We start from the raw sequence: 21499 nt of genomic DNA, 5'->3' as shown, positions 1-21499 counted from the left end.
TAACCATGTAGATGATATTCAAATATCTCTTAACACCTTGAAATTTTCTCCTTCAATGATTTTAGTTTCTAACCCACCTTGGACTCTTTCATAGTCATATTCTAGACTTAGCTATTACCAACAATTGCAACTTTTCAGTAATCTCAACTTCAAAATCCTATTCTCCAACTATTTCCTCTTGTACTTCTCACGTCAACAAATCTTCGACTCTACTCTTTAATAGCTACAAATTTCTACAAAATATCCACTGATTCATACAAATAAGTATACATGTGTCTACTCTGTGTCATGCTGTGGACTATGTGCTGAGTATACAGTATTGTGCCACACACTCTTAGGGGAAAGAGAGATTAAACAAAATAAAAGCATTAAAGGAAAAACACTTTAGTTTGGAGTAGAGAGTGAGTAGAATTTAGCAGAATAATTACAGCCAGAACAGTTGTGCAGTTAAGACACAATGATGTCTTGAACTACAATGGTAACAAATGAAGTGGTCAGAGAAGTGGTCAGATTTATAATGTATTGGATGTTGAGTGGATGGTACACACAGTGATCGATTGGGAGGAGATTGAAGACAAGGAAGGAGGAGACTGTTTATCACGACTATAAAGAGGAGCGTTTCTAGGGGAATAGGATGTGGAGAAGATGAGCCGTGTGGCTTTGGACTTGTGATGAGATTCCTATGATAAATATGGAGGCATGGCATAGGCATATGAATATATGAGACGTCTAGGCAAGAGATGAAAACTGGAGAAAAATAGGTCGTATTTGCCACATGAAAGTGGATAAAACTGCCTAAAACAGAGTCAAGTATAGGCTGAGAGAGAAGATATAGGGGCAAGTCCTGGCTATCTCCAAATTTTAAAGTCAGGCAGAGGCAAGCATTGGAGATTGAAGACAAGTGTACAACGTGACGGTAGCCCCCAAAGAGGGAATAGTGATTCAAAAAAGGTTGAGATAGGAGTTCCCACTGTGGTGCAGTGGGTTAAGAATCTGATGGCAGTGGCTCAGGTCACTGTGGAGGTGCGGCTTCAATCCCTGTCCCAGCACAGTGGGTTAAAGGATTCGGCATTGCTGCAACTGCAGCTGAGATTCAGTCCCTGGACTGGAAACTTCCATATGCCAAAGGTACAGCCATAAAATGTTTTAAAAATTAAAAAAAAAAAGTTGAGATAAGGTAAAATTTCAAGAGGCGATAGTTGTTGAATGTTTCTGAGAAGTCAGTCATCTTACATATTAGAAAATGTTCACAGATTATGACCAAATAGAGGTCAAAGCTCACCTTAACCAGAGCAATTTTTATAGAATTGGTTTGGAAGAAACTACCTTGGAGTAGATTGAAGTGTAAATGGGATGTGAGAAAATACAGAGCATTTGAGCCGAAAGAAAAGTATTTGTCCTCTATCTTATTGTTGAAATGTATGTAAATAAATTCACACGGATGGGCATTTAAATTGCTTTTGGTGTTTACTTTCATTAGTGAAAAAATATGCACTTACATTTTGTCTGATTATTTCTGTAGGATACATTTCCAGAAATCATCATCATCATCATCATCATATATATTATTGGCCAAGCAGTATAAATTTAGTATAGTTAGTATAGTATATCACATAGTTGATTAATTCTATTCAGTTTTCTTATGTATTTGGAGTTACATTTTGCTTTCCAGTTTCACTACTCCAAGGTGAATTAACACGCATTTCTATGTAAGAGCTTAAAATAAAGAGTACATAACTTCTGGTCTCCTGGGAAATTAGCTTAAATGAGCATGAGTTTCTCTAGCAAAGTCTAGAAGCAATTGGTTTTACACAAATGATCCTGCATCTCTCAATTTGCTAGCATTTTCTGTATTATTTTTACAAACAAAACAATAGAAGGAAGTAAATACATCTAAATTACTATATGGAATTTTTAGCTAATGTTTTGCATTACAGAAAATTTAGGTATTAAGTCATTATAAGTCATCATTAACTATAGATAGAAAGAAATCTGAACAGACTGATCTTCTGTTTGATATTTTGAATTATTTTCTTCCTCATTAGCATTTGTCTATTTTTCTCCTATAAATATACTGATAGATTCAAAGATCCATTGTTTATGATCTAATCTTATAATACAGTTTGTTAGAGAAGAATTAAAATGCTACTTTTAATATTTGTGTTTTATGTTTTAGAGTATCTAGTTTATTGGTGGAACATGGTTCACTGGGATCTGGGGCCTACAGATCAGTAGGTGAATGGCTAGAAGCAATCAAAATGGGCCGATATACAGAGATTTTCATGGAAAATGGATACAGTTCAATGGACGCTGTGGCTCAGGTGACCTTGGAGTGAGTAATTTTTCTGATAACTTTTACATAATTGCTGGGGCGAGAAAAATTGTTCAGAAGCCAGTCTGGATGAGGTCAAGGGAAATCAGTTAACTTTTGTCCATGTGTGACAGCTTTCAAAGAAGCCTTTCATTTTTAGCCCACATTGTTGAACAACTGCATGGTTAATGCTACTTGTGGCCAGTATCTTTGCTGCTTTGCTTCACACAAATAGCATCTGAGTATTTGAATAATTGGAATAACATCTCATTGGCAAAATACTGGTACTTTGTGTTGTGGAAAAGATGTTTTCTTGACAAAGTTTTTATACGCATACCTATGTTACATGAATGTAAATACAAGACAAAACAAACTGTAAGCACAATTGGTGTGGGTAGCCCTACGTGATGACAAAACATGCTTTTAATTTTGGTTATGATGAATACCCAGGTAACAACAGCTTAAACAAAGCTTCCCAGGCAGGAATCTCGTTTACTCTCTAACTGGTGCATCTTCTTACAATCCAAGGATATATTAGATCCTGCCTCTGATTTGTTATTTGGTACAATCTCAGTGGAACCAATTGTGCCCTTTTCTGTTTGCACGTTTAAGATAAAATTTATCAAATCTTATTAAATAAAAACCACGAGAGTTAAATATTGAATTCTTTAAGGTTGTAAGTTGTTTGTATTTTATTATATACTCTGTATGTGTAATTATTTTAGCCGAATATTTGTTATTTGTGAAAATGAACTGTTGTTATGGTGGTTATATCTCTAGATTACATTAACACGAATGATGTTTTAACCTGTGAATATATGATAACTTACTTCAAATTACCTACAAATTCAAAGGTTAAAATATTGTTGTAAGGTTTAAAATAGAGTAGAACATTCTAAAGCACTAAACCACAGTTCTTCCATTACTTCACATTATATGAACACTGAGCACTTGGTTCTCACCATTTCTATCCTGGCATTCTCTGGTTTGTTGAATACACTGCTCATTCACACAGAAGGTAACAGGGTACCATCATTTATCACCAATTTATGTCACATTCTCAGCATTTCTTATCTTCATGTCTATAACTAAAGGACCTAAAATCACCACTCAGCTTGCCATCTTAATTTCTGGAATCTCATCCTCACCGTCACCACTAAATCCTATTTACTTGGCAACATATATACTTTACCCATTTCTTTGGACACTCAAAAAACTCATTTGTGCTCTATTTCAAATAATAAACAGAAAATTTTAGTGATAATTTAAAACTATTTTTACATGATTAGTATTTAATTTTTAAGTAAAAATGGTCATTTTAATTTATTAAAGTCATTTGTCATTTTATATTAAAATGATACTGTAGGTATTTCTTCTACCCAATGTCAGATTACTTGTACATATATAATAAAACTATTTGCATTAAACGATGTCTCTTTTTTATTAAAATGTCACATTTGTATATTAAACCTACTACTTTTTTCCTTCTCCCTTCACAGAATAGTTATAATCATCAATAATGGTTTTTGTATTAACTACTTCTGTTTTACTGTCTTTGGAGCCCCAAAGTACTGTCTAAATATATTAACTGTTTTAGAATTATGGTTTCACTTTTTTATTTCTTTTAATTCTTTTATACTTACCTTCCTTTTTCCTGTGGATCGCCAAACTCTCATTTTGTATGTTTTCTTTCAAACCCTAACAGCTTCTATCGTCTTATGATGGTCTACAAATCATTTCCATTCTCCACTAATTTTTGTCTGGTCAATTCTTCTCTACTTGGTTCAATTTCTTCTTTTCTTCTCTTCTTCTTGGAGCCAGCCAGCCTTAACCAGTGAAGCTGATTTCTTGGAGAGTCCAACACCTTTTAAATATGTGTCCTCTTGTTTATTATGGTTTGGACCACATTTTTTCCTATTAGTAAGAACATATTTGCCAAAATATTATGTTAAATAACTCACAAAACAGTGGGATATCAATTACTGGTTTGGTACAGAATATAAAAAAATTATCTGTCCATTTTGCTTGCCCTTCACCAAAAAAGTCAGGCATTATTAAGGACTTCTGGCAAAGAAACTGGGGTATCAGTAAAGATAAAAACAAAACTTTTAAATACTTAGAAAATGATTTTGTTTACACATGATCTTTGCCTATATCAAAATATTAATTTTATGGATCTTGTATAATATTCTACTAAAATAAAATATTAGTGCCAGTGTTACCACCAGAGAATAATAGAAACTGAAAACTGGGAAGAATACATTCCTACCTGTAATTTTTAAAAAGTTAAAATCAATTAATACAAGCAAAAACTCAAATTGCTGTATATTTACATAAGAAAAATGTTATAATTTGTGCCATCAGATTTGTTCTCATGATGAGTTTAGAAAAAAGAGGGGTAAAAAATTGCAATTTTTTTAAACCACATACCTTGGTAAAAATTTCCCTCGCGAAGGTTTAATTTTATTCACTTTTTTTGCCAGCACATAACATGCATGGCTTAATGTGGAATAGAAATGAAATATTTTGAGATCTTAGAGTTAAAAATCTGTTCAGCTGAAAGTGGCTTTCAATCTTAGATGTTTCTGTCTGCTTTTCTCTGTACCTAAACTTTGCTGTTCTGTGTACAGAACTCACATTAGAACAACTGTTGTAGCAGTAATGGTGCAATCTGTACTTGGGTGTTTAAATTCACTGGGTTATGGTCGACAGGGGGCATTGTGAGCCATTGTGAGCTTGAGGTGAGTTGCAAATTGAATCTGAAGATTTAAATTGAGGACAGCATTACAGCTGTTTCTTAAACTTCTTGTCAGACCTGTATTGTCAACTTTTGATTATTCAGAAAATGAGCAGATTCCAATGAATTGAAATATTATACCAATTGTGTGTAAGCTAAAGAGGTTTCTGTTAGAAGCATTTATTAAAATGGGGTCTTAAAATACTAAAATGAAAGTGTCACAAATCTGAAGCCAAAATTTGTGTACACTAATTCAAATAAATGTAACTTCTCTATAAAGTCCTTATGCATAATTGATTATAAACTTAAAACACATAGGAGTACATATTATCCTCTGTGTTCTGCGTAACCAAGCTAAAACTTCTAGTCTAACCCTCACAAGTTTTCATCCAGTGAAAACCACGACCAGGTCATGGTTATGTTCTCTCTCGTCAAATATATATATTTATCTTGTACAGTTCTTAAATAGTGATTTTCAGGATTCTTCTAAGTGAACTAAAAAAATTCCAAACACAACTAAAACTATGACGAAAAGAATCGTTGCTGAAATTTAGTGAATATCCGTTAGTCTCTCTTCTCCCTTCTCCTATCCAGCCAGTGTTGGTGGATCTAAGTATCAACAACACGACACGGCTGAAAGGTGTGTAAAGCAGAAGGGAGAAGAATGTGAGCAAATGATTAGAAATGGAGGAATTAAATCCTGAATAATCAAGAGTTGGTTCTGACATCAATTGTTACCTCTTGTTATTCTCTGTTTTCATCCCGCTTCTTTGGCATGATAATATCAGTGTTTTCCATTATTTAGTATTATGGGATAACATTTGAAAACGTGCTGGAATGTCATCACAACAATGGCAGTTCATTACTTGCAGATTTTCTAAAATTAATCATGCTTTGTTGACAAAATCCAAACTATTTTTTCTAAAATTAATCATGCCTTGTTGACAAAATCCAAACTATTTTTTATGTAACAATATGATTCTCATCATTTAGATGTGTAAGCCTATGATGAAATATAGTTTATCATCAATAGAATTGGCTTTGGGTATTACTTAAGATTACACGTGGTCATGAGAAAATTAGTATAATATTTTCAATGGGGGACACATTGAAAACTTTGCCTAGCTATAAAAATTCCTATATAGAAAAATGAAATGAGTAAAATAGCATATCTTAAACCATTTTCATTTTTTTCAAAAATTATTGTGAATAGAGCAGTACCCTCATCATTGTGTAAAAAACTTTATTGAATGTTTATCAAATTTCATTCACATTATTACTGTTAAATTGACCACTTAATATACACTTTAAGGAGTAAAATGGTAATTGTTGGAAATCCCAAAAGTGTGAGACAAAACTATGTAAAAGAAATTTTAATGCATTAAATTTCTATTAGAATAAAGTTATTTAACTTCTACTAGAACATTTTTATAATACCATTTTAATTTGCCATTTGTGGTTTTATTGGAAAAATATTAAATGGGATTCTAAAGAAACCACTTCATTGCTGAGAACAAGTTTAACATGCATAAATGATCATATTTCTCTCCCACTTCTTCACTGAAAATCTCATCGTAAATATATTTATATACATTACATGCAGTATAATCATGTTATTCTCTAAATCTCTGCACATTAATTTGACAGCTTTTGAAATGTCTGATTTTTAAAACAAGAGCATTCCATTAAAGACATAATTTATAACAACATGTAAACCTCAGTGCTGTGTTTTCATAATTCTACTTATCCCATGAAAAGAGGGATGGAGGTAGGAGGTGAAATAGAGGAAGAGAGAGGGAGGAGGAGGGAGAATTTTAGTATCTGACCTTCCACATGAATCCTAGGGGATAATCAGATCATCAGCTGACCCTGAGATAACATTTCATGCTTGGGAAAATTTGAACAAATTTAACTTAAAATCTAGATACATGAAATATTCTGAAAAAAGGACAAGTTTCATTTGCCTATAAACGCAAACTATGACTGTGTTTATTAATTGAATATAGTTCATTTTTTAGTATGATATAGATGTCACAAAAATTATTTATTTATTTATTTATTTATTTGACAGGAGTGCACCTGCGGCATATGGAGGTTCCCCTACTAGGGGTTGAATCAGAGCTACAGCTGCCAGCCTATACCACAACCACAGCAACGCCAGATCCGAGCCGCGTTTTTAACCTACACCACAGCTCACAGCAACAGTGGATCCTTAACCCACTGTGTGAGGCCAGGGATCAAACCCACATCCTCATGGATACTAGTCTGGTTTGTTTCTGCTGAGCCACCATGGGAACTCCCAGATGTCACAAAAAATTTAAATTCCCCAAGTACTGAGCCAGCATCTTTCTTGTGGTCAAGTTATTTGCAGAGAATGAAGTTATACTTACATATAATATGATAACAAGTTAAGACACTGGAAACAAAAATAAGTCAAACTAGTCTCATACCCATACACTTCAAATTAAGATTTTGGTATTGTATATGCAAAGTTCATGGTGTTTGAGTAGGAAAAGCTATAACACTTTTTCACGTCTTTTAGAATGAACTGTAATAATTATATTCAAAAACTTCATCGGGTTAGCCATGTAAATTGTGCTATTTAAGAATGTATATACTAAATCAGTACTTTCAAACTTGAATTGTTCAGACTTATAAAGCTCATGATAAAACAGATGTTTTAAAATTTGTTTGAAGTACTAATTATTTATATTTTCTAGTAGAGAGAATTGAATGCTTTCAGGTTAAGAAAATTTAGTCTCTTTTTTTTGTGCTTTAGGTCCAAAGTTTGGTAGGGAGCACCCATGAATTCTCCTACCTTCAATATTCTTCATGTATCTACTGAGTTCTCATTTTACAGATGAATAAAAAAGTGCATGTAATTTCAAATTCTTTGCTCGAAATTATAGATCTGAGAAATGAGAAATTAAGAGTATGGACTTTGGTGTCAAATTCCTGGTTTTAGTCCCAGCTCTGCTAGAAATGACTGTGTTATCTACCAAGTGACTTAAATTCTCTAAGATGGGGAGTTCCTGTCGTGGCTCAGTGGTAAGGAACCCAACTTGTACCCGTGGCCTTCCTCAGTGAATTAAGGATCCAGCAATGAGGTAAGCTGTGGCATAGGTCACAGATACGGCTCAGATCCCAGAACCCATGTTGCTGTGGCTGTGGTGTAGGTCGCAGACGTGGCTCGGATCTGATGTTGCTGTGGCTGTGGTCTAGGCTGGCAGCTGCAGCTCCAATTTCACCCCTAGCCTGGGATCTTCCATATGCCACAGGTGGGGCCCTAAAAAGTAAATTAAAAAAGATATATTCTTTAAGACCTTGTTTCCTCATTCATAAAAGGAGGATTAACAAAAATCTCTATCATTTCATTTATATTTTTTCCTAGCGTATAGGAAGAGGATATCTTAATTGTCACCTCTTATTTTTAGATTTATTGCAATGGTTCTCAACCAGGGGAGATTTTTCCCACTCAGAAGACCTTTGGCAATGTCCAGAGACATCTTGTCTTGTCACAACAAAGGGCCAGCAGCCCTGCAGCTCTTCTGGTGTTTAGTGGGAAGAAGTCAGGGATTCTGCTGGATATCCCACCATGCCCAGGGGAGCCCCTATAGCAAAGCAAGTTAGCAGGGGCAAGGCTCAGAAACCCTGACTTAGTGGACAAGAGACAAGATTAAACTCAAGCCTCTTTTATTCTTCTGTTAGTCTGTAATTAGCTATTTTATAGTCTATTCATAACTAACAACAGTGATTTTGCTTCAGTCTGAAATTTTGCTGGTTTTTAAGTTTTGTTGATGATTGTTTTCCATGCTGACCATTATTATTTATTCTGTACTCTGGTGTCTTGTAACTATAACAATTTCCAAATTTAGTGTTGTATATTTACATTCTAAGAAAGAAATATTTCCACCATAAGTGTTTATTGCTTTTTTTTAGCTATTTGTTGTTTGCTAAAACTCTCATAAGAAATCAGGAAAACATAAAAAGAAAAAGACATCTAAGATCTTATTTAAACAAATAATTATTTCCAATACTAATACACACGGAGCTTAAAGTACTCATTTATTTAATTTCTTTCCTCTGATAATAGATTTGTTTGAGCTTCTAAAACTATTCAATTTTGCATTTAATGATTCTAGTGTCAGAGTATCCAATTCTGAAGAATTCTAAGACTATCTGAACTTAATCCATTAACTGAATGCAAAAATATTCTCCTTTTAGCATAATGTGTTCAATAGAGCAATTATCTAAAGAAATCTAAAATAGCAAATATCCTTGTCATTTAAAAATCTTAATTATTAAGGCTATTTTGGAAAAATAGAATTCCTAAATATCATATGAGATAACATTTAAAAACCATGAGCTCCCATTGTGGCTCAGTGGTTAACAAACATGACTAGGATCTATGAGGATGCAGGTTTGGTGTCTGGCCTCACTCCATCGGTTAAGGATCCACTGTTGCTGAGAGCTGTGGTGTAGGTCGCCGCAGACACAGCTTGGATCCCACGTTGCTATGGCTGTGGTGTAGGCCGGCAGCTGTAGCTCCAGTTCAACCCCCGGCCTGGGAACTTACATATGCCATGAGTGCGGCCCTAAAAAGCAAAAAAACAAACAAACAAAAAGAGCAATGACCTTGAGCCCCTTAAATAATGCTATTAGTTTAGAAATCTAAACACTTGTAATTTTTTTGAATAATAAGCTTATTTACATTTTGGTTGAAACAACCTCTTGATGGCGTGTAATCTTCAGAATGCTCTAAATGCCAATAAAGCCTAGATATATTTGATAAAGGAAGAAAGCTCTGCTGCATTGGGTTCCAAGTAGAAATATGTATATATCTGTGTTATAAAAGCAATGTAGTGATGATTAACCCCTAAAGATAACTGTTATATAAAATGATTATGCCAACTGAGTCATTTAAAAAGTTTGGTCTTCAACTGCTTAGCTATGAAATTTTTTAAAGTGTATTCTATGCTTACTTCTTTTAGCAAAAAAAAAAAAAAAAGTGCTTGTTCATTTTGTAGGTCCACATTTTCAAAACCATTCAATGAAATTGTACCCTTGAGTTTAAATATTTATTGGTAAGCATGTGTGATATTGTTTTTTCACTACTCAGTGCCACCAAAATAGTCATGTTCAAAAAGGGGGTGTATATAATCTCACTCCTTGTTCTAAGTATTGCTTTGACTGCAAACGGATTTTCAGGTACAATTTTAGAACCTGCTTTTGAAAATTGGACCCTGTCTGTCTAAATTGGGACTGTCATCTAATTAGTTTCTTCAAAATGTTTGCCTCTTTGCCAGCGTGAAATATTGAGGTGTGCTCCCAATTGAATCAATACATACATCCAACGTGTGCTCTCTCCATGCAGGGATTTGAGACGACTCGGAGTGACTCTTGTTGGTCACCAGAAGAAGATCATGAACAGCCTTCAAGAAATGAAGGGGCAGCTGGTCAACGGGATGGTTCCATTGTAGCTTCATTCCACTGTCACTTCGCCCAGTGAATGCTTCTGCACTTTGTAAACAAGCCCTGAGATTTATTTTAACAAAAAAGGGGAAAAAGGGAAAACTCAGTGATTTCTAAATCTTAAGAGAGCATTTGTTTCAGTCACGGAATTCATAATCGGTGTTTTACTCAAATCTCTTGATCTTCCTCTCAGTGTCTTCATTTTTCATGAAGCAAATATAACCTGCATGGAATAAGAACATGAGGTTAAACCTCATCTTATATTACAACAACAAAATCCTTCTCACTACTTCTACAAAATTTTATACGTGAAATAGAAAACTCTATATAGCACCTTTATAGACTGAATGAAGGCAGCCCCTTTCAAAACTTCCAGGAATCTACTTGAAAGGAAAAGTTTTTATAGCCATTTGTGGGCTAACAAAAACTGCAACTTACTGAGGTTTACTTCAAGTCTTAATTGTCTACATAAGTGTATTGAAGAGCAATATGGTTAGATAATTTTTAAATAGATATCTTCTTTTGTAATTTTAAATGCTGTCACACAGCGTTAAGTTATAGAAACTAGTGTATAAACATGTTGCTTGATCAAGGACAAGTACAATACAGGGTGTATATTTATTTTTCTGTGTTATAAAATTTACTTTTAGTTGCTCTTCTAGAAACTACTAGGTAACAAATATGTATATACTGTATAATTTGCTATATACCCAGGAATCGATTTAAGTTGGCGTTGTGTGTGCGTGTGTGGCTTGCACATGTGTGTTTACCATTCTGCTTGCATTGGTAGTAGTGTTTTAATTTTAGCAACATTCAGGAACAAGTGTTCCAGAGTGTAGTAGGAATAGGAGAAATAGGGAAGCAGTAAAACAAAACTGAACACAAGCTTGTGTCTTTTTCCTCTCATGTGTCCAAAAGCTACTAAATCTCTTTATTCACTCACAGGAAATGTCTGTAAGATTAAATCCCCTTTGGCGTTTTTAAAACACTTTGTGATATCTGTGACAGTGCAGTTCTTCTAGCCATTAATCTTGCACCCCTGTAAGAAATTTCACCTTTCTGAGTCCCAGAAAATATCTTGTCAAGCAAAGTTGACACCAAAGGGCACATTTTCAGCAGGATGTAGAGGGATTTAACTGTGCAGACTTCTGTTAATGTTGTTAAATCCAGCCCATAGCACCAGGCATTACCCCTGTGTTAATCCTTTGTAACCATTTCCCTTGTGGCTCAGCCCTAGAAATTTTGATACTAAAGCAGTGGAATGATGACAACTATGTGTATTTTTCTGCTCTTTAGAATTTTCTTTATGGCAAGACTTGACAGGTTTTATTTGTTGATGGCTATTTATTCATTTGGTAATTTCATCTTGTATTCAGTTATACTGAATTGAATTTACTTTGATGAGCCAATCTAAAGTATTATTTAATTGGCCTTATTAAAGAATATAAAATATGTCCTCTGTTATGTTCTGTATACCACACTTGATAAAGGCTAACATTATGGTACAAACTAAACCGTTTATTAAAATTTGAACAAAACTGAGCTTCTTGGTGAAATGACCAAGTTTTTTTGTATTGTTAAAGTTTACAAATCATGGAATGACATGTCATTATTCAAGGAGCACAGTGTTTAAACCAAATACAGCCTAGTTTTGATTATCAGTGGCAGTGGTATATTGGAGTAGCCTGGATTAGTGACAACCATAGGGAATATACCTGCTTTATGTTGTTGATACTTCTCTCTTTCCCAAGTACCTGTTACCATTAGCATATGCAAGAATAAACTTTTGGGACATAACTGTCTCTCTGCCCTTCCCACCTTCTACATAAGTAGCTATCTCTTTATAGGGAGGAAAAGAAAAAGGTTTTAAACAATGTTTAAATGATGTATTGAGTCCTGGCCATTAGTGCTACAATTCTTTACTGGGTCTATACTGTACCATGGGTCCACACAAACTGTGCTTATGTATATTCTGTTAGTTTAGTGAGATTTCCAGAGAAAATAAAGAATGGATTTAACTTTGTCTTGATAAAGTCATAAGTAAGTAGGCATCACCATTATTAAAGATGCATTTATTCATTTCAGGAAACCTCAAAGTAACTAAACTAATTACTTTTGTAAAAAATTATTGGGGATTGTGTTGCACTTACTGAATTTTGTAAAACCAGCCAAATCTACTTGATAAAGTAACAATTGAGAAATTTTAATGTGAGAATAGTTTTATTGATCTAACTTAAGTTTTACAGCTGATGGGCTAGCCACAATTACTTATACATGACATATGTATTTGAATTGTTTTCCACCTTTATATGTTCCAAGATGATTGGGAGGTCAGGCTGGAGTGTATCTAAGTGATTGGAATTTGAAATTACATGTAAATTTCCTCTTTGTGACAAGAGAATATTACAAATTAATTTTGATCACATTCATTTGCTTCTTATATATGCAACCTTGATGTAGGTTTTGGAAAGTAAATGGAGGTGAAAGTTAGACACATAGCTTTTATTCATATCTAATTTTGGTTGAGAATTTCTAAGAAATACCTGTATGATTTTAGAAGATGTAACCCACCCTAAAAAGGAGGAAGGAATTCCTCTTGTTCACCACTGGATGTGTCACCAATTGGAAAGTGCCAATCTCATCTATAAATGTGAGAAGTGGAACAAGGAGAGAGGCAGCTTTTGTGAAATGGAATGAGGCAGTAACCCAGGGCAAGATTTGACAAATCTTGATGGTGTGATTTCTTATCCTATTGGTTCATGTTGTCACCAGCCAGACAACCAAAAATAAAATATAGATTCAATAATTTTAGTACATAAGACAGATTTGTCAAATTAAACATAATATTATTTTAACTGTCAGTAGCAATACTTTTGGTCTTTAGACTTAGAAATACATAAGTCTTTCTTAATGTTAAACTTTGAAAAATAGGTACAAGCAGAGAATAGTTTTCAGCTTACTGATATCTGTTGAAGTCACTCAATTGCTACTTTTATCAATCATGTTTCCTCGTCTTGCTATTTGCTCACATGTAAAAACAACATATAATCAGTTATTCTTCCTGGCTGTTGAAATGTATGAATTGTATGTAAAAATGTAAAAAAAAAAATTCATTTTCCCATTTTACAAAATTAACGTGCATGGTCTTTTCTTTCTTGTATTTTAATCACCAAGTTGATGTTCTAAAGACGTAGGATTACTATGAGGAATATATTCAAGTATTCTATCTAAACATAAATGTGGCCAGCATTATTAGTTTCTGAGTTGCCAAAACAATACAGAACATCCTTAACTCAGTCTGTAAGAGTTTTAACCAGTGTTGAGTGGTGAAAAAAATAGTTTCCTATCTCAAGTTAATATGGAAAATTAATACCAGTTGAGCACTTAATGTGTTTGCATGTCTGCTGCTTAATCTCCATGTGAAAGTTAGAGATTTTTTTAACACCTTTCTTTCTCCCATTTAAAATGGGTTCTCAGAAGCACAAGCAGAGATATTTACCTGTGGAAGACATTTTGGCATTGGATGGCAAATGCCATTTGAGTCAGATGTTAGAAATTTGCTAGATTTATGATATTGCATAGTAGAATAAGATCCTTTTCTCATTTTGTTCTTTCTAAAAATAAGAAAAAAGAAAGCTAAATATGATAGTAAACTGTCTTTGCTTATGTCCTGCCAGATGTTTAACCTCAAAATAAATTAAAAGTAGGTACAATGATGATGATGAAAATGAATAAACAATTAAAGTGATAGTTTTATTTGAAATTAATGACTAGAATAAGTCATCATTTTTTCAGCTCTGTAGCACAGCTGGTTACATTGAATATTTTCCCTCTATTATGCTGTTAATTATATAGTAATGTATCAAAGAAGAAATAGATAAGAAGTTTCTTTTCATTTCTTGTTGGTTTATGAAAAAATCTTTTTACACATAAATGCTTGAATGTTCTTGTTCAGAATGACCACATAATTATTGCTTAGGAAAAGACACCAATTAGTAAAAAAAAAAAAAAAAAAAAAAGAAAAAGAAAAAAAAAAGAAGAAGTCTATTTATAATAATCAGAATCAAATGTCATTTTTTTTCTTCTAAATGTAAATGAAAAAAAAAACTGAAGGTGGAAAAATATGTCATGTTGATTCAGGCTGAGCTGTATTAACAGTAGAAATTTCAGTGGTCAGCATCTTTATGCATCTTTAAACTGCTAATTTTTTTAGTTATTTAAAAGTGTATAAATTTCATTTATGATCATCTGAGAATAAAACAGACTCAGTCATTTGTTAATATGTTTATTAGAATGTTTTCATTTCAGGCAGGTCAGAAGCAGCTGTATAGCATTATCTTATTCTATGTTAGGGCTATCTGAATCCCCAGCCTCAGTGTTAATTCAAGGAAGAATTAGCATTTCTGTAATTTTTTTCCCCATTTAAAGCTCTATGTGCATTTGGTTTGTGTACATGTTTTTGTAGTGTAAGATATGAAATTTATATTTTTTCAGAAAATAAAAAACCCTTTGAATAACAGCTAATTCCAATTGTCATGCTTGACCTGCAAGAAGCCTTTAAATTTACAGTCTTTGTTTAAGGACCTCAGTTCCTTCTGATAAAAAATGATGTGGGAATTTCCTGTGCTAAATATTTAAAATGCAATCAGCATCCATTTTCCTCAAAGGCATATTCACAAATCTGCATTCAAATATTTTTTGCAGCTAGAATTTGACACTGAGAAGCTAGGACATGAGCATAACTATGTAAAAGCTAATTAGAAGTTTATTTGTGACAGTGTTATACAACATTATTAAAAACAGAAAGCTATGTGTACTGTCTGCAAAAAGAGACTGTACGGTGACTTTCTCATCAGCAAACATCTGCTGGTGGTAGGTAGAGGGCGGAGGAGTTTCATTCTTCCAGCAAGTGATGTCCTTAAGTACAGATGCTCCTTTTTCTCTGTGTTTTGTGTCCTATTGGTATCCTTTCGTAAGAGTGTAGCAAACTATCTGTTGTATTCAAGGAAATGAATCCTATCCACATTTTCTTTGCATTTGCATTCATGAAAAGTGACATCACCATGCCTGTGGAAGTTACCCATGACGCCTTTGTCTAGGCATAAAAATGACCAGTAAAAGGGATATCATTTATCTTTGCTTTACTCTCATGTAAAGTCTATGAGTTCTTCCACAGCTAGTGGACTATTCTTGCTCTTGCTTTGCTGTAAAGGTAAAGATCCTGTGACAAAAGAAATTTTCTCCCTGCCCTATAGGCACTCTTGACCAGATAAGGGTGATGGGGTGGGCAGGGGTGGAAAAACTAATTAAAATTGAATAAGAATTCACTATTTTGTATTAGAATTTTTCACATTTTACTTTGAGGTACATTTTATTATCTCCACTCTACTGATAAGGAAAACCATGACTCAAAGCTGTTAAGAAATCACCCAAGTCCTGAGCATTCTCCAAAGGTAGGATCAAACCCCATGCAACCCAAGTACTTTCTTCCCACACTGTGCTATCTAGGTAATGGATTGATTTCAGCCAACTTCACATTTCACTGATGCAGAAAGTAAAGGTTAGTGAGAAGAGGATTATGTGTACACTTTTCTACTATAAACTATAAACTCTGGATAAACTAGAGTTTGACTAGTTATGTTTCTAACATACTTGGTTTTCAGAATAAGCCATACTTTGGGAGTACAGAAAAAAAAAAAAGATTTCCTCAGTGATTCTTCCACTGAGTGGAAGCACAGTCTAATTTGGTGTATTTTTCTAGTATATGCCACAGTTTGCTCAACTACAAGCTTAGCATATTATAATTAATATATATTACTTAATTCCACCTATGATATCTGATCTTCCCTTATGAAAATTTGAAGTCTACAAGTAATTTACTACCAAATTATTATTACCAAAAGTAAAATGAGTTGATACTTCTGAAAATCCACAGTAGCCATTCAAATTAAGCAGTTTCACATAAAGTATTTAATGTACTCGGCTTGAATTAGGTAGCCAAAAAATAATAAAAATAATAAATTGGCAGAAATGCTGACATATAGATGAACTTTTTCTCACAACAAGAGTTATTCTTAGGTTATCCCTCTGATATTGTAGTAGTTAATTATAAAAAACATTAATATGTTGGGATCATTAATTTCATTGGAAGTTTCTTAGTGATTCTACATTTCCAGAAAGTAAACTTTTTTATTCAGTCCTCCCTAGGGAGACTTTTATTCTGATCTGTTTTTCTTTTGTTCAAAAATAGAGAATGGAGCCTATGTGGGGTTAAGTGACTTTCATCCAGATCACATGACTCAGTAAAATATTCCTTGTCTCTATAAAATAAAGTTAATGCTCTCCCGGAGTTCCAGATGACGCTCTCCTACATGCTTTGGAACCTGTTCTGTCCATTGTTCCTGCTCTTGAATATCCTCCACTGTTGGTTCCCAGGCTCCTCAACCTCATCCTCCACATCTGTTGAAGGAGCACTTAGTCTGTGGTTTGTCTGCAGCCAGCTGTGTCATACTCTACTCGGTCACTTAATACTTGTGGGAACTGAGGCAGGCCATTATTTCACCTCCCTGCCTTCTAGTACCTCACCTGTTAAATGAGGAAATAATAGGACTGTTGTTAATACGCTAAGAATACGGCCTTTAAGAGTGCAAGTAGGAGTTACATCCTGGCGAAGTGGTTGATGAATCTGACTAGGAACCATGAGGTTGCAGGTTCGATCCCTGGCCTTGCTCAGTGGGTTAAGGATCCGGCATTGCCAGTGAGCTGTGGTGTAGGTTGCAGACACAGCTCAGATCCCGTGTTGCAGTGTCTCTGGCATAGGCTGGAGGCTACAGCTCCGATTAGACCCCTAGCCTGGGAACCTCCATATGCTGCAGGAGCAGCCCTAGAAAAGGCAAAAAGACCAAAAAAATAAATAAATAAATAAAAATAAAAGAGTGAAAGTAGTAGTGCCCATGACATAACTCTTCAGTAAATATGTCTTTGTATATTCACCCTTCCATCTTCATTATCAAAACATGAGAGAGTTAACTTTCTTATCTCTTCCTCCTCCAGTCTCATGGCTATCATTCCTCTTGTTCTGTATTTGTTTTAATATTATCAAAACTTTGAAAGATAACATTTGAGAAAATTTTAATAATTTACTTGTACATGTAAGCCAACTTCAACAATTATCAACTCAATGCCCATCTTGCTTTGTATATCACTATCTCCTCTCTCAGATTACAAAAAAAAGCCTCATTTCATAAATAAATATTTCAGTGTGCATCTCCACATAGATGGACTATTTTTAAACATAATCATAAAATGTCCCGATCTTTTAAAATATTTTCAAACAGCCAATCAATATTCCTGTTTTTTGTCATACCTTTTTTTAAAAAAATTCCTTTAAGTCAGTATCCAAATGTTCCCTTAATTTCCCATAAATTGGAGCTGCACTCATAGATTCAGGTGAGTCAGATTCAGGTTTGATTTTTTAGAGAATATATCATAGGTAATGTGTGTATTTGCATCAGTGCACACTTAAAGTCAACCTGTCTTTCTGCACTGTTAACAGATAATTGATCATCATTTCCAAGTCATTACTCATTTATAATTTCGAGAGTGACTTTCATCATTTCCTTCATTTATCGGCTACACTACTTTTATAAAGACTAATTTTGCTTCATCAACTTGTTATTCTAAGAGTTTACATAAAGCAGAACAGTATATTGGTGTTCTTTTTTGTCATTATTTATTTATTTATTTAATTATACGGCCACACCTGCAGCATATGGAAGCTCCCAGGCCAGGGATTGAATCTGAGTCACAGCGGCGGCAATGCCGAATCCTTTAACGCACTGTGCCTGGCTGGGATTGAACCCACACCACCACAGCAACCTGAGCCACTGCAGTCAGATTCTTAACCCACTGTTCCATAGCAGGAAATCCATTTTTTTGTTGTTACTTAAAAGTTATCAAGGGAGTTCCCATTGTGACGCAGCAGAAACAAATCCAACTAGTATCCACGAGGATATGGGTTCGATCCCTGGCCTCGCTCAGTGGGTTGGGGATCCGGTGTTGCTGTGAGCTGTGGTGTAGGTTGCAGATGCGGCTCAGATCCCGTGTTTCTGTGGCTGTGGTGTAGTCTGGCAGCTGCAGCTCTAATTTGACCCCTAGCCTGGGAACCTCCATATGCTGCAGGTGTAGCCTTAAAAAAAAAATGCAGAAAAAAAAAGTTATCAAATATTTAAATGTACTCGCTTTGGCATTTGGGCCTGATGTCATATTTTATTGACCTGCTTCCCACAATCCCTCTATTCTCAATCTTGACTAAAGTTTAACAACATCAAGATAGTCCTTCCGAATTTATGTCCACCTTAAATACCTTCCTTTCTTGGCATCCAAGAACTCAACCTTTCTCACTTTGCCTACATTTCTAGCCATTTCTGTTCAGTCATTTGTACTATCTTCTATTGTTCTACCTTCCTTTTAAATACTGACATAGTGAGATTGTGTCTCTAATATTCATCCCATCCCATGGTATATAATTTCCCTTTAAAGCTGCATCAACTCACAAGTCTTCAATTTTAACATATATGGGAATGGCATTCCGTACTGAAACTCCAGTGCCAATCTTTCTCCCAATATATAGCTCCATGTGCGTAAATTTTTACTAAACCTCTCCAATTGTCTGTAATGTATGCATTTTAAAGTGAGCCTTTCCTAAACTAACTTCCTTACCTGCAACACAACTTGAATTTTATCTTATTCCATACTCCCGATAGAAAACACTGCCTTATATGTAGTTAACAAAGTAGATATCCAAATTTCATATTTTAAATGTTTTTTTTTCTTTTTATGGCTGAACCTGAGGCACATGGAAGTTCGCAGGCTAGGGGTCAAATCAGAGCTGCACCTGCCAGCCACAGACACAACCACAGCAACATCAGATCTGAGCTGCATCTATGACCTACACTGCAACTTGCATCAATGCCACCATATCCTTAACCCATTTAGCAAAGCCAGGGATTGAACCTGCAACCTCAAGGATACTATGTTGGGTTCTTGACCCACTGAGCTACAGTGGAAAGTCCTATTTTTAAATTTCATTTTCCCTCAGATCTGTCTGAAACTTAAAAAATTTTATTAGTTTCACATTGAATACATTTCTAATAAACATTATCAGCAAATGTAGAAAAATTAAGAAAAGTCAAAGATAACACTGAAGAGGAAACATAACCTCGAAAATTAATCACCTAAGACCAAAGAAACCTCTTGCTTAATATTTTATGCACTTTTATGATGGGAATATAATAGGAATCTTACACCATTGAGAAATCAATTAGAAACTTTCTACAGCACATTTTTATCCAAAATGTTGTAAAATAGTATAACTTTGGATCATGACAGAAAAAATTAGAAAACATCAGGTTGACTGATCTTTTGTCAAATAAATTGACATGCCCCATAGAGAAGGTATTCCAAACCATGTCAGCAAACAAATTGACTTGGATTATGCTGAAAAATATTTTTTAAAGATAAAAATTTAGTCACAGTCACGTGAAAGTGTAAGCCTTGAAGAGTTTCCACTCTGATATAAAGATAATGTAAAACGATTTATTGTAAGCTCCCTGGAGTGACAACAGCTTTAACATATCTGGTATGGTGGTCAGATCAAATGACAAATGTTTTTCAATAATCCCTTTTTTTTCCCTACAAATATGTGACATACATTCACAATGAGTATTAATATCAAAGAAAATACTTCAGAAATGTGTTACTTAAGTAGGTTATGAGGCAGGTATATTGCAGACTTCTCAATCCTGTCTTAATGCTGAAGAAGGGGGAAGAAATTATGGCCTAATTTTTGTAGTGAAGCACGAGTCTTTTTCAAGATTTCCTGAATGTTTCCCATGTTTATTCATGAGGTGTCCTTCACATTCTTGGCCCTGATTGTGCATAATATAGGAAAAAAGTTTCCAACAAATAAATAAATGGTCCTTGTCTTTTATGGAAAAAAAAAAAAATTGGTCCAAAGGTCAAAGTCAAATAAGCTTTAAAAAAGCTGTGCCTAGAAATACAAAGACTCAGCTAAGTTTGTTCAATGATTCTCCAAATATGGAACCATGGGAGCCTTTCTGCTGATAGCAATTATCGCTGCTATCACCCAGTAATTCTAAGAGAGAATAGTCATCTGTGTGAGCAAATGCTGTATATTGTCAATGAGTATTCCCTGGGGAAGCAATGACAACGTATCCACACTGGATCATATGTGTATCTGGACATTGCTTCTGAATAATGATCTATCCACAGTCATTCCTACTTTCCTGGAGACCAGTGCATTAGCACAGTTAAAGTGAAGCTGGATGGAGTCCCTAAGACATTTAGAAAGGAATTACTTGGAGTTCCCGATGTGGCTCAGTGGTAACAAACCTGACTATTATCCATGAGGATGCGGGTTCAATCCCTGGCCTTACTCAGTGGGTTAAGGATCCAGCATTGCCCTGAGCTCTGGTGTAGGTCACAAACATGGCTTGGATTCTACGTTGTTGCGGCTGTGGTGTAGGTCAGCAGCGAGAGCTCTGATTCAACCCCTAGCCTGGGAACCTCCATATGCCGCAGGTGCAGCCCTAAAAAGATAAAATAATAATAATAGTAATAATTACTCAAGTTGACTCTATTTGAAATGTGTATTATATTTCATTTTTCTGATACTGAGGATATGGCCCTAAAGTGAGAGGTAACTGAATTAAAGCAAAATGATGACCCTGCTGGAGTTCCCACCATGGCACAATGGGATCAGAGGTGTCTCAGCAGCACCAGACACAGGTTTGATCTGCAAGGCACAGTGGGTTAAAGGACCCAGGGCATAGGTCACAGGAGCAGCTTGGATCTGATTCCTGGCCCAGAATTCCATATGCCATGGGGCAGCCAAAAAAAGAAAAAAAAATTATGACCCGGGTGAATGTGTCATTTGATATTAAAAGTTGTAAGACCCT

At 34.7% G+C, this 21499-nt stretch overlaps 1 protein-coding gene across 1 annotated transcript in view; it reads left to right on the top strand.

The window, feature by feature from the left end:
- Window positions 1–14233, top strand: part of EPHA5 (EPH receptor A5) — a 326237-nt gene extending 312004 nt beyond the window's left edge. The window contains exons 16-17 of the mRNA XM_047799235.1: window positions 2177–2332; window positions 10423–14233. Of these exons, the coding sequence (XP_047655191.1) occupies window positions 2177–2332; window positions 10423–10528 (262 nt within the window). The 3' untranslated portion in view covers window positions 10529–14233. The remainder of the gene's footprint in view (window positions 1–2176; window positions 2333–10422) is intronic.
- Window positions 14234–21499: the final 7266 nt, after the last annotated feature.

Source organism: Phacochoerus africanus, chromosome 10, assembly GCF_016906955.1.
Source record: "Phacochoerus africanus isolate WHEZ1 chromosome 10, ROS_Pafr_v1, whole genome shotgun sequence".
Classification (NCBI taxonomy): Eukaryota; Metazoa; Chordata; class Mammalia; order Artiodactyla; family Suidae; genus Phacochoerus; species Phacochoerus africanus.
Note: the sequence above shows the minus strand (reverse complement) of the source record. Positions and strands in the feature narration are given on the sequence as shown.